The sequence below is a fragment of the Orbicella faveolata genome, unplaced genomic scaffold (genome assembly GCF_042242905.1).
Source record: "Orbicella faveolata isolate gen_17 unplaced genomic scaffold, um_ofav_v1 contig_35, whole genome shotgun sequence".
Taxonomy (NCBI): domain Eukaryota; kingdom Metazoa; phylum Cnidaria; class Anthozoa; order Scleractinia; family Merulinidae; genus Orbicella; species Orbicella faveolata.
In genome coordinates, this window is record NW_028301564.1 from 29,825,446 (window position 1) to 29,839,963 (window position 14,518).

Below are 14,518 nucleotides of genomic sequence, written 5' to 3' on the forward strand. Positions count from 1 at the left end.
TTAAATCATCATTACAACTGTGGTGTTCACATCTTCATTTTACATACATACATACATGTATACATACATACTTAATTTGGTCTCGCAGGTTAAAAAGATCTGGCAGCCGTTGGCTGATGTGGACCGGCGTTACTAATTTACAATATTTACATCTAATAAAAAAAAAATAAAAAGACCAAATATGTACAATGTGTGAGTAATGAAAATAAAAATTAAAACTAGGTTGGGTTTGATAAATGTATATTAGCCCACGTTTATGTGCATAAACGATCGCTTGTAGTGGTTTCATTCAATTTCAAAGCTCGCATGGGCGGTTTTACCAGTGCGTTGAAAATTTAGAAGTAAACTAAACAATCTCACCGAGACACTAACCGTAACCCTGACTGTACCACTCTTTCCTCGTCCCCATCAAACGAGGTTTTCTTTTCGCCATATCGCCTTTGAGTAAAGTAACTGCTCGAGCATTTTGTTTCGTTTCGTTTTTATTTTATTAGCTTTTGAATTTTGCCAAACGAAGCTTAACGACGAAACGCGACCAAACGTGTCACGAAATTCAACTATCGATCTTCATGGGCTGTGTTTTAGGTGTTTTTCCGTCTACCTCTTTTTTAGTTTCACTGGACGTTTCCTCTCCAACACATTCTGTAGGAAAGATGCCCAAAATAAATGAATAAACAACTCCTGCGAGCCTCGTAAATCCGCGTGGGACTCTGAGAGGAAAGCTGCGATCGTTGTTATGAGATTTTTCTCGGTCGCTGCGAGTGGAAGTGACGCCGAAGACATGACGCTGAAGTGAGGAAGTAACCAAGGAAGAGGAATTCCTGATAGATGGTAGCAAATTATTAAAAAATCATTTGCCCTTGAGCTTTAAAGCGGCACTCAGAAAGGAAACGAAAATACACCACAGACGCCATATTGTTTACATTGCTTCGTGGTCTTTCGTGGGTTTTTATAATATATATAACAGAATATGTAAGATAGCGTCAAAATTCGAAAAAGAAATTTTAAAACTTGGTCGTCGTAGTTCTCTCAAATATGCAGAATGTGCATATGCAGAACGACGCCGAGGAAAACGTCGATTAAAAATGAATTTATATTAATTAATCTCGCGATATATTAATTAATCTCGCGATAAGGTCTTTTACTTTGTTTATCACTGTCAAAATTATCGCAAAACTAAATCCGGAACACAGCGATAAATTTGAAATAACAATCAAAAAATTTAGCCGTTCTGTTTCACGTTCTCCAGACAACGCAGAACTTGGTCAGTTCACGTTGTTGTTTTGCAGGGGACGGCAGAGAAATGCACCAAGAACTATGACGCACGTGCACAGCCATCGTGCTGCTCAGTAAACCTTTTGTTCAGTGACGTTACCGTTGCCGTCGTCGTCGTGGTTTTCTTAAGCTCCCTATTGTACCCGTTGCCGTTGAAGTTTGTTTATGAGAGAGTTTAAGCATGATGTCTACGGCAGACGGCAAACGACAAAAATTACCTCTGAGTTCTTATTCTTTTCTTGTAATCCTTAAATAAATCAGACAAAAATAGAAAAATGTCTTCTACTATTCACCGCAAATACAAATATTTTCACTCTACTGTACAGACAGCTGAAGGAAGACAGCAAAAGTTTCATTTTTGCCGTTTGCCGTTTGACGTAACGTAAACTCCCTAAAACCGAATAAACGGCATAACCACGCATAATAATAAACAGCAAAACGAGCACAAAACAAACCAAAGCCCAGCCGAACAAAGAGACGGATGAGAGTGTATAAAACATTTCTGCTATGAAACTTCATTTGAAAATCCAAACATATAAAATGAATTTTCCGCCATTCGTCTCAGGTAGTTCGAGAAAGTCGCTTGGACTGTCCACGCTTCGCGCGAGTAGCATCCCCGAAAGAACTGGGTACCATGTCTAAAAATAACGTAAGAGGGATTACCAAGGCCTATATGGGGGATTCACACTCTTACCTTGATAATCTCTTGCTTTGAGCTATCCCAGGGATTTCAGCTCAATAGGTAGCTTGGAACAGAAATTCGATTGTATCCGGCACAGATCCGCGACGCAATATTGGAGAAATCTGAATGACTGAAGCAGAGCTGATCTCGAACAAACTGAGAGCTTTTCAAAAACAATGCAACAACAACACATTTTAACGAAAAAAAGCAGAACATGAAAACAGGTCGGTTGCCAATTAAAGACCCTCATTAAATTGGGTAATAGCTGGCTATCACATGGGTATCCAATTATAGGTATTCAATTACAAAAAGTTCAAATTGTATACCTGCGATTGGACACCCACGTGATCCCGCGCCGATTACGTGACAAATAGGCGCGCGGAGAACCAATCACGATCGACAATTTTGTTGTAGATACGATAATAATCATCATCATCATCATCATCATCATCATCATCATCATCATAATAATAAGAGAGGATAGTGATCCTGCTTTTGAGAAGATGCAGTGGAGATTAAATAAGACCATCCCCATAAAATGTTTCCTTTATCGCCCTTTCATTCTGTCTCGTGAAACTGAGACAAATAAATGATTCCAAGAGAACTGTTATTATATCTACACCATGGCTGGAGCGAGCCACTTTCACAGACGTTCGAAGATGTCGTTATCAACGGCCATTAAGATGTCAGAGCCACTTTAAATTCATACAAAGCAGATTAGCCTTGGAAGCAGAGAAATAAGCGAAGCAGTCAATGAAACAGGGCAAAACTTATTTCTCTCTTCATTGAAAAACGTTTGGGTTGCTCAGGCGCTAGGAAACAAAACAAGACATGTCGACAGCCTAAATCGAAATAAAAATGTTTTTTATTTCTATATCCCACTATAGGACATAACCATTAAAAACAGCTTTTCACTGTTAAGCGAACAACCCTCAACAATTCCATCAATATATATATTGTTAATATAATTGTTGTCATTTTCTTGTAATATTGGAATAGTTAATGTCACTTTTTGGGCGAATGGAGCAAGAAATTTATTCGTCAAACGTAAAAGTCTCATTGAAAATAATAATAATTCTTCTCAGGCACAACTAAGGCTTACATATTAGGTTTACAGATCATAAATTACTTTCCCTTTTATCCCCTCACATCAACCATTTGATACACTCAATTCGTCCCCGGAGCTTGAAAGATTTAGCTGTTGCTACACTAGCTTGTAACGAGGACAGTAGGTTTATTTTCTAAGATTTAATTCTACTCAACCCTTTTATCCCCTATACTAAATAATTCAAGTAAGTCTGGCCGATTTGACCGGTATGACTTGAATAAGACTGTGAACCAGTCCGATTTTCCTAGTCTCCGTTCAAATCAAATCAATCAACACTTAGGCATATTATTTTTTCTTCGTTGGTTTTTGCTTGTTTTGCTTCTCAGTGAAATCGGGACAGTTCGCATTCTTGCTCTTGCAAGAGAATAATTAGGTCAAATCAGTATTTATTAGCGGTCCTAAAAGTTGTCGCCACGCAATACCACTTGCTTACATGCCCGAGTTCTTTGGTCCCTTCTCGGTGCCGCCCGCGGCATTTACACGCGAAACTACGATCGCGTTTTTGGCTGCAGTCAATGATAACTGCGACTCAACCAGCGAAACAATTAAAATGAATCGCACTCTACCAATTACAGTCCATAATCGTGGTTTTTTAAACTTGTTTAATTACTGTTCATGCCGTCACTCGTTATTTTTATCCTTCCAAGACGAAAAGGAAGGACGGGGGGGGGGGGGGGAGGGGGAGGGGAGAGGAAAGGAGGATGGAGCATATTTGTAAAATACATAAGTCATAATTTAACAAAAATACGAAACACGAAAATTCAATTAAACCCCCAAACACCCCGAATTTAACATAAATTATATGTATGACGCAAGGTCCCCCAAAATTCTTTCTAAGGCCTCGTCCACACTACGCTGGGGAAATATGAAGACGCAGCTTTATTTCTTTATTTCCTACCGTCCAAACAAATCTGGATAAATTGCCCACAGAAAACGGAGGTTTTCGAAAACATTCTTCGAACGGGAGGAATTTAAAAACATGGGCTTTGCGTTTCATTGTAGACAGAGGACATTTTAAAAACGGAGCTTTTCGAAAACGATGACGTAACGATAAACATGTGATGACGGGAAAAACAACAGGGTAGCCACGTGGATTTAATAAGACCCTTACTATGCGCATGCTCTAGGGCGCACTCAAGCGTTTCTGTCGCCGGTGATTGCTGCGTTTTCAAATTTTTCCTGTGTAGTGTGAACGGGGCCTATATACGCAGAGGTCAGCCAGAAAACAATAGAAAACATTGACGAATCTCAAAATATCAAACTCGCCAGTTTTCCGCTTCACGATTCCTTTCGTCTCGTCCCCAGGCCACTTTTCCTTTCAAGGTTTGAATTGAATTGATTTGAATTGGAAAACTGCCCTGGGATGGGACTACAAAATAAATCATTAAAAGCTAAGGTCACCCAACACACCCCGCAGTTTGGCCAGAACGGGTTTTCGGCTTTCGTTCATTGCTTAGTGAGGGTCTTTACGAGGACAAAAATAGAAAAAGAACAAAACAGCTCCATGTGGCTACCACTCCACGGGTAATTGGCTGTGCGCATGCTTGGAGGTTCTGACCAAATAGGGGAGATGTGTAGTGTGACCAAAGCTTTTAAAAGGTTTTCTTTTTTGAATTGGCAAAAGTTTTGTATTAAGATTCCATTTAGGCTGTACCATACAGGACAAGAGACCATTCTGCTACACACCCAGCCACAGGTCCTTGTAGATCAGCTGATGGTTTGCACCAGTCTCCCTCGTCACTGGCCATATTGTTAGGCAGCTTTGGTGCATCCGCTGTCTTCATGTAATCGTCCTTAAAGCGTCCGTGAGAGAGCTCGCGCTGGAAACTGGGTTCATCGTCGCGTTGAGGGAACGTGTCGACTGATCTTTTTGTCACCTTCATGTAATCCTCCTTGAAGCGACCGTAAGAAAGATCATTGGCGATGTTAGCGGGCTGATCTCTCTGAGGCGACTCTCCTTCGTCGAACATTACGCTGCCGTGTCTCGGAGAAAACTCGTTTTCAGACTGAAAATTGTCAAAGAAACTTGTCAAAAGAATGTACGCACGTGGTTAAAGAAAGATTTAAATTTGGAGAATACCGTTGAGTTTGCATATTAGATCTACGATTGTTTTGGCTTTCTATTTTCTAGCTGTTAAAAATTGTTTAGAACTGGCCTTCTTGCTGGCCACTTATGTTCTGGCTGAACTTATATTGGCTGTGTACTGACATGTGGGGTTTCTGCAGGGGAGGGTAAGGATAATTTCTCCTTCAAAAAGAAATCACGACGGTTTTTTTTTTTGGACGAGCTGGGAAGCTACGACTGTATATAAATCGTGCGCAATTCCTAGTTGCTTATTTTTACCATATGACTTGTCTCGCACTAAATTGTCTTCTAAATCTCTTTTCGACATCAAGGAAGTCAGCAGTTTGCGCAGCGTTTTTAAAATTGAGTTATACCCTCGTTTAAAGCATTTTTTTTATCGGCGGAATCGATCGATGACTGATTTTTCAAACCGTCTATGCTATTCGTTTTTCTTGTTGCTTTCTTCTTTTTTGATCACGAAGTTTTAGATTTACTTTATTTTATTTTCTAAGAACATTTTCGACGTTGTAAAATAGTCTTGCTTGCAAAGTACATCACCTTTTCATCCCTGATCGTCACTGTCCATTCTCCCTGCGGCTTTTCATCCCAGAATTCCACACTTGTGAAGGGCCACTTGACAAGACCGTCACTAGAGCTATCCAATGGTCTCTTGGCCAAAAGACGGGAAGTGGTCCCCTGAGGGGAAACAAGATCAATGACCATGTCCCCCCGGCGGCGGTAGCTTACCGATAAGACGAGCTGAACATGCTCCAACTTTTTGATGTCGTCTTTTCTATTGTTTAGCTGTTAGTAACGAGAAATAACTTGTTTAGTCTAGGCAAAATCTCAAATAAAACTTTTTACTTTACAAAGAGAGTATGATTCTCTCGTTTTCGAAAAGCTCCGTTTTCAAAATGTTTTCCGTCCACACGAAAACGAAAAGCCGCCATTTTCAAATTCCCCCGGTTTGAAGAGCGTTTTCGAAAAGCTCCGTTTTCGCGACGGATTAGTGTGGACGGTAGGCCTAAACGTAGAAATAAAGCTGTGCTTTCAAATTTCTCCAGCCTCGTGTGGACGCCGCCTTAAGCCTCGTCTGTATGACAAACCGCTGATAATATTGCAATAAAAGCTATTTTGCTTTTTTGACCACCTCGGTTCTGTGAATAACAAACGCTGCAAACTCTTACAAACAGTAAGCGTCGTATACGTAAAGAAAACGAACAAATATATAAAGGAACATAAAAACTTGTTATCTATTTTGTCACCTTCAAAACCGTCTCTCTCCTAGAAGGTATCTCTGCGTTATCTCTTGTTAAGGCACCTGGTACTTTATATGAAAGCTGCTGTGGAACATGCCTCCATTCCTTAGCTTTCTTTATCAAAGAGTTCGCGTTCAAAACGCCAAAACCATACGAACGACTGTAGAAATGACCAGCGGCATTCTGAAAAAAAAAAAAACAGAGGTTAGGACATGACGATGTGGCTCGATCTCTTGGTGATTTCGAGGCCGAACCGAGAAGCTAGTAGTCATTTACAGCGGAGGCCACAAAATCGGGTCGCAATCTAGTCTGTGAGCAGGTTCTTACAGTAACTGCAGCACGATAGGTGAGGCTGCGAGCGACATCTCTCACGGTCTTATTTGCCACCAGTGCCGCAGCACCTATGATAGCCACAAAACAGAAAGAAACAATGCATAGCAAAGAAAAGGGAAGCGAAACAAAACAAAACAAAACAAAGCAAAGCAAAGCAAAGCAAAGCAAAGCAAAGCAAAGCAAAGCAAAGCAAAGCAAAGCGAAGCAAAACAAAGCAAAACAAAACGAAACAAAACAAACAAAAAACAAATCGAATCGAATCGAATCAAATCAAAGCAAAGCAAAGCAAAACAAAACAAAACAAAACAAAACAAAGCAACGAAAAGAAAATATAAAGCAGAGCACGTTTCCTATTCCTGGCTTGAGGCCCGTCGCTCAATTCCACTGGTAGAATATCATAGAATCTCACCTTACTCCAAGAGGCCCCTTTAGGATCATTTTTCTCGGCAGTCTGGACAACCAAATGCTGCATATCTCGCCAAGTGAGCTCGGGGTTCGCCTCCAAAACCAGCGCAAAGATTCCTGCTGCCAGAGGTGCCGCACACGAGGTACCAGAAAAATGCGTGACGCACTCATGAAACAGAGAGGTGGTAACCAGGTGACTGTAGGGTTCCCGTTTTCCCGCGCCAGCATCTCCTGTGTACACTACAGCCATTGTAGACGGACAATTCTCGTCGTAGCTCGGTCGAAATCCAGTAGGGCTGGCTGAACCAATGGTTAAGGTGTAGATACTCGAAGCGTAGCCATCACAGTTACAGTCATCCAAGGAATTGCCGCCATTTCCACTTGCCCACACATACAAACTGCCTTTTCCTAGAAGGAATAATTGAACGTTTATAGCTAGATGATTATTTTTAGGTTGCGGCAAATCAAATCGCCAAGAAAAAATAACCAGATACTATGATTTCATACTACGGAGCAGTTAAGACGTCGCGCTTCTGCAATGTCGAGCATAATTTTAATAACGCTCGACTTCAGCACGGCAGAAACACGACTCTGATTATTTTTAGGTTGTGGCAAATCAGATCGCCAAGAAAAAAAAATAACCAGATACTATGATTTGCGACTAAGGAGCAGTTTAGACGTCGTGCTTCTGTCGGACTCTGATTCAGCGCCGTACCACAGTCCAGATTTACTGAAGCTACGTAACAATTCTCCTCGTAACTCCCTGCGGAAACGCAATCCCACCATCACCACTTCTGTGATGTACGCACCTTAGATCATTATCATTAACATAATTTATGAATTTTGTTTGGCGCGGCAGAAGCACGACGTTTGAATCGCCGCCATGCCAGAGTCGTGTAGCACGACAGAGGTTGTCGAACTTAATTTCTTGAAGAACTTAGTTCAAAAGTTTGATTCGGACGACGTGCTTTTGCCGTGCTAGTTCGGCCCCGCAGAAGGTCTGAACTGGGCCTAAGTTTATTGAAGTATTCCTTTACGCGCATGACCGAAAGACGTACCTAATATGTTCACCTGCCTATTGTTTCTCCCTTTAGTTGATAATTTTAAGGCGTTTTCCGTCTAAAATTAACCCACAATAAAAACGATGGAAAACACTCATTTGTAATTACTCCAAATTTGGAAGCTAAATGGAGGCTTTTAGCGTCGACGCTTTTTGAAGTCTCTGTTCAGTCTTACCTGACGACATATACAGACGATTTCGATGAAAACAAGCAGGCTTGGTATTAGCCATGACTGTACATACCCATCGAGAGAAACGGTCACGAATTGAAACCGTTTGTTTGGCAACATTTACGTTGCCATTGTCGCTTCGTGGTTTGTTTAAGCTTGAAGTTCTTAGCTAGTATTAAAACACACCTGCAGTCTAGCTTTCGCCAACATTTCAGGTGGCTCGGACAGAATATCATTACTCAAACATGGTCGCTTGAAAAAAGTTGATCGCTTCCAATAAAGGTTTCAAGTTGTGAGTCGCCCTTCAAAATGACGTTCGAGAGTCATTTTGAACGCTTATCTTTGAACAGTGAACGTATTTAAGAAAAAGGATCTAGAGAAGCTGTTTAAATAGAGGAGAAAATTAACACGCGAAATTAATTGTTCAAAATTAAAATACGAACTAAATTCTCTTTTTATAGAATAACGTTTATATAACAACTTTGTGGCTTATAGAAAGCCGGGTAAAATATCATAACAGGCAAAAACGTTCTAGAAATTGATTGAAATTTGCGAAGAACTCTTTTTTACCATTTCTCGGGCAAATTACAAATACATTTAGACACAACATTGAAGAGCGTGTTCAGAATATGATTTAAATGCGTTTCGAGGAGATTTCCTACAAGTCCCACGATAGCATTTCAAATAAGACAGTTTAAAGAACATGTGTTATTATCTGCAGCGACCTTGTAAAATGTCATTAACAAAAATACTTTTTGCTTCCAAGTTTACGTGGGAATCTGTTTGTTTCCTTAAGTGTCCGCCAAAAACATAAACATTCAATATTACGCTGCATTCCTCCCCCACAGAAACAACAGAGGCAGAATTTGCTTTCGATCTCATGTAAAATTATAGCAACTGCAAAAAAATTGCAACTGTTAAGATAAAGAAATCATTGTACCGTGTCTTAATGTTCTCTGTGGGATTTTTTGTGTGAAAAAATAGAGATAAAAGTTAGAAGGAAATCTAACCCGCCAACGCTAATTGCATTGTTGCTCCAAGCCAGTGTTGTTCTAACAACTCACTGTTTATCATAATAGTTAACGTATGTGCATAATTCAGTTAGTTAACAAGTCAGTCTTAGAGAGTGTCAAGAAAAGCCGTAATTAATAAACAGAAGTATAAAATACGGCCATCTGTTTCACTGCTCTGACAAAAACATAAAAGAAATAGGTAAAGTCGCAGAAAGGAAAAACAGCGACAGTTCATTAACTGTTAAACCCAACACACACACTAACACATAAGCCTGAAACACCAACCTCGTCTGCCGGTTTCCGCGCATTTTTTCATGGCTTTTCTGGCCAATTCCTCAGGCCTGCCGAAGGTTTTTCCATCGTCCTTCGGTCCCCAAGATGCGCTGAATATATCGACGTAATCGCAATTAAAACCCAGAGCCTTCGCCTCCAACGCGTCAGTAACTGGCCCATCTAACATTCTTATACCGCCGATTTTGGCGTTATGGGCTACTCCTACCCCACATACCCCGTTATTGGCTTCTGCTGCTACCTCTCCTGAACATTTTGTGCCGTGAGCATTGTCTGGTTTGGAGTCATCTGGATGTGGATCAGGATCATCGTCGTTTACATCGTAGCTCGCATGGGGATCGAAGTTGCGTTTTAGATCGGGATGAGTATGATCTAAGCCATCATCAATAATGGTAACAACAACTCCCCGGCCGGTGTAACCATCTTTAACAGCCTCTAAAATACCCAGATTCCCTCTGGTCTCGTCAGCTTTGAGAGTACCAAAATACCATTCATTATTCCACTCCGGATCATTGAAATATCTTCTGTTTTCCTCGGCGCGCGTGAACCGATCCAATGCTTCGAAGCCTCGTTTGTACCTGAAGAGTAAAGTTTGTTGTTTGGCCCACTCGACCCGCGGGTGATCTAGTAATGGCTGGGTGTGATGTTCTGCGCTTCGCTTATGCCGGCTTGGCGTTTGATCGTGGACAAACTTGAAATATCCAGGTAGATTACCTATCGTTCCGTGATTCTTAAATCCTGACGCTGCCGCGACTTCGTCCGCCACTGTTTCGTCATGCGTGTCGAGTTGAACTGCCCAAGCGTTGGTGTAAATTTCGCCATCAGTTTCAACATCTTCGAACCTCTTATCACTGTGTACCGCTAAACACAAAAGTAACCCGAACAAAATAATATACAAAGTCATTGCGCGAAATCTCGCGTTGCTCTTCCCTCAGATCCGATTGTTAGCTGATGACGATGGGATGAGGGTTAAACTGACTTTTAATAACTATGCAAAATTTCAAAACCATTAACCATGCTAACTGCTCATTTGCAAGCGATATTAACATTCGATCCAATCAAGCACGAGACATGTCAGGAAGGTTCACTAACTTGCATGGCAACGGTGATTGAAGACGTCAGAGAGAGAGAGGGACAAGGAAAATATGCTGCCCACTTTTCTTATGCCAAACAGAGAAACAACATAAAAGAAAATAATTTTACACGTGCCTCTTCTCAAAATGAATAAGAAATTTCAGCTCGACGTAAACAGCAGTAATTTATTCCTGTGAGCTCTGTTCTGTGGTAGACTTAATAAAAACTCACTATGCAAGAAAACACGTCTAAATTCCCCGATGAGTAACCCGTCTTCTCTCACAGGTGCTCAGGCGGTTTTTAACACGGCAGAGACCTAAAGTGTGATCCAATGTTATATATTCATAAGATCTTGATGTGATGTTTGAAGTATTTCTTCACTGATTGAAAGTTTTTACTTCTCTACCCCTGTTGGAATTGTATATAGCGATCTTTATCTTCCTTCCGCCGGAAGCACTCTTCCTGTCCGGAAGTGTTAAGAGAAACCACTTCTCGCCGGGTTGGTAATCTTATAAGCTGGTCCCTGAGCTGAGTATGTCCAGTTCAAAACTAAACACAGCGCTGGCGAGATTGTCAAGCATCGCCGAGTCGGGAGTTTTCGGAGAACAACACCAAAAACGAAAGCAAAAACAGAAAACAGAAAACAAAGAAGCATTTAATTAAAAAAACACTACTCCTAAATGTCTTTTGAAAGAGTTTTTGAGTATTTCCCCTTACTCGCACCTCTTCAAGCTCGGGAGAATTTGATTGGGAGAAGACAAGATGTCTCCATAAGATGTTCACTCGCTCTCTTTATTGCTTGTTACTCGATTACGGGAAAACAGGGAGCTAAGGAACTCATAGTCTAATCAACATATCGATTCTTATAACATTCCTACTAAAGCAGTAACGGGAAATAGATAAATGATAATTACTGCTACTGAAGGACTAAAAGATCATTCTCTCTTGTGTTTAGCCAGCGCGAAAAAAGGAAAAAAATCCTTTTAGGTTCCTATCTATTAACTTCTGATTGTTCTTTCTCTCTTGTAAACACGAGCACGTACACTATAAAACATAACAAAAGTAGTAATTTAACTCCAGAGTGTGTTAACTCCCCAGCTTTGAAATTTCATACCTGGACTTAGCCACTTCAAAAGCTGTTCAAACACGTTTATGTGGGCGGTTTAGATATCACAGAGTTGGGATGTATAAGTTTTCACCACCAGGATCAAAACTTACACCTGCTCACACACGAGAAAAGTGAGGGATCGACTTTGGGCATTTGAGGTTCTCATGCATTGATCAGCTTTATTTATCTTCTGGGGTTTGTTATGATTAGCATACTATCGAGTACTTAAATTACTTTTTTTTTTTTTACTGATTTTGGGAACGGCCTGCGCTTAGAAAACTAGTGGATATCGTTAATCCGTGAATATCGTTGTGAAACTAGTGATTATCGTTAATCGTTATCGCCGGGTGGAATAAAAACTACAAGAACCGAGATGTAAAAGTAAAAGGTTTATATTTCTTTCCTTTTTCCTGCCGGCGAATTTAATTGTAACACACGAAATAAGTAAATAAAATATAAAATATGTTTTAAAGATTAAAATATATTTTAAAAGAAAACCTAAAGAAAGGCTTTTCCAATAATTTTCGGTTTTAACTTCCTTTTAAAACTTTTAGAACGTATAATTAATTTCTAGTGTCTTTTATTGTAAGCAACTTGTACTTTTAGCTGTCAGCCTTTTATATTAGCATAGAAGAGCCAATTTATCTTGAATTTACTAATAAAAGCCGTTATTGTTTTTGTTATTATTAAGTCGTCGCAAAAACAGGTCACGGTTTTTTTCTCCTCCCTTTCACCGGTGTGAAACATAAAGGAAAAATAAGAACAGGCGACGAATGAGGCTTACGCGCCTATGCAGCCACTTAGCTGCGACATGTGTCAGAGTAACGTTGATATTTTGAACTAAGCTCTGGTAAGAGAACATGAGAAATGAGAGAACCATATGCCTCATCTATCAAGTCATTTTAAGACGTTACCCAGTCCTTCCGCGGATATTACCACGCGCGTTGGTGGTTTCGTGAAGAGAAAAAGCAGGGCGGAAAAAGGCCGGGCGGTGAAACGGGCAGTCCGCTCTTGGTCCAATGTGTAATGCGGGGAAGGACTGGCACGAGCGCTCTTTCCGCGCCTCCGGTGAGATTAATGGCTGCCAAAAATTTCCTCTCAACGAACCGGAATCAAATTTTCTTTCTTTATTTTTGAGCCACCAGTGCTGTATTTTCAAAAGTGTTTTTGATGCTTTAGACCCAAAATGCAATATGTTTATGTCTTTTGTAATGATGTTTAGGTAGTTTCGTCGTAGGCTGCCCAAATTTGAGTGAGGTAAGACAGTGTCGACTGCAGGTATGTCCCGCTTATCATGACCAAGCCGTGATCCGCTTCTTCTTTTACGAGTACTCCACATTACTCCGCTCTAAATTTTACATATGTTGAAGATCGATAGCTTTTACATAACATAGTAAAAAACCAGCTGGATGTATTTGGATATAGCAGCGTTTCAGAACTTCAAAGTTTCCCTACTCTTGGCAAACGCTTGCTTGGATTTTGCCATAGAGACCGAAAAGTAATAAAATTTTGCGAGTTTGAGTTTCTCCTGAATTGCAATCAACATTCGATGTTTCATCAAGGCATAAACACTTTTGTCTGTAAATACTGCTCAGTTTTGTTTGTCACGGTGAAAATCCAATAAATCGTTGGTTGTCGATGAAAAAGAGCGCCCGCCATTGCGTGTTTTGTAGCTATAAACATGACAAATTGGACTTCAATTCCACTCTTTCGTGTAAAAACGTACATCGAACTCAAACAATATCTCTGGCTTAAAATATGTTCAAGACTGATGAATGTTTGAGAACACATTAAAAGTTTGGCTTAAAATATGGGAAGACAACAGAAACAATCAGCACAGTTACGGTAGCGCTTTCATTGATCAACCCGAATAAGGATTCAATTTCGATTTTGTTGTTTGAGTTCTCAAAACTCCATATCTATTTCATTTTCGCAGTATAAAATTTCACTATGTTAAAGTAACACACATGAAGTTAGTAGCCTTATAGCGTTGGTGATAATTGTTGCAGCATCTCAGCACAAAAGATGACAGAAATGATCTTCGTGAAGATTTTATATTGACAATTGAAAACACCGACTCGGACTTAGAAAATGCACGCGCTGCATTATGCAAATTGGCTACTTGTACGCGTCAGATTTATTTTCCTTTCCAGGTTCAAAAGCTTCTGCAAACTCGCCAAACGAGCAGAAACAATAAGAAACTATCGAAACAGATTTCGGTTATGACTAAACATTGTTCTGAGAAATAACCCGATACCAGAGTAGAGAGTTTTCTTGCATAAACTTTATTCTTAAGTCAAAAGCTTACGCGTACAACTAGCGCGAGCAGATCTTACTCATTCACAGCGCGAAATTTGAAGTCCTGTTTTCAACCCTGAAAAAAAACTCACCTTTTCCCATTGCCTAAGAACAAAAAATGCACCAAACGAGGTTGCTAATTCATATAGAAGGGAGTCTCGTGGAATTTCTTCAGAAATCTAAGTTCTAGTGCAAGTAAGCGAAATCTGCTCGTCTTAGTAGACCCCCAGTCTACTGCATCACACCTTTTTGCTCGGACCCGCTCGTTTCACCGCCCTACATATAAGCGCCCTGGAAAAAGCGTGTAAAGCCGCTTGGACTGTCCACGTGAGCAAAATGCACGACACAGGATTGGCTATTTTTAGACCTTCCTGCGA

General features: G+C 40.4%; 1 protein-coding gene across 1 annotated transcript; it reads right to left on the minus strand.

Annotated features, from left to right (window-relative positions):
- Nucleotides 1-2,804: 2,804 nt before the first annotated feature.
- Nucleotides 2,805-11,322, minus strand: LOC110043067 (PC3-like endoprotease variant B). The gene is made up of 5 exons (XM_020748475.2): nucleotides 9,656-11,322; nucleotides 7,132-7,535; nucleotides 6,396-6,572; nucleotides 5,689-5,934; nucleotides 2,805-5,071 (listed from the first exon to the last, which is right to left on the minus strand). The coding sequence occupies exons 1-5, from the start codon at nucleotides 10,563-10,565 to the stop codon at nucleotides 4,709-4,711; spliced, it is 2,100 nt and encodes a 699-aa protein (XP_020604134.1). The 5' UTR covers nucleotides 10,566-11,322; the 3' UTR covers nucleotides 2,805-4,708.
- Between the last annotated feature and the right edge of the window lie 3,196 nt (nucleotides 11,323-14,518).

Excerpts from the sequence above, each read along its gene's own strand:
- LOC110043067 (XM_020748475.2), bottom strand. The coding sequence starts at position 10,565 with ATGACTTTGTATATTATTTTGTTCGGGTTACTTTTGTGTTTAGCGGTA. Across the intron at positions 7,536-9,655 it reads CGCGGAAACCGGCAGACGAG|GAAAAGGCAGTTTGTATGTG; the intron begins GTTGGTGTTTCA and ends TATTCCTTCTAG. Across the intron at positions 5,935-6,395 it reads GGAGAGAGACGGTTTTGAAG|CTAAACAATAGAAAAGACGA; the intron begins GTGACAAAATAG and ends CGTTACTAACAG.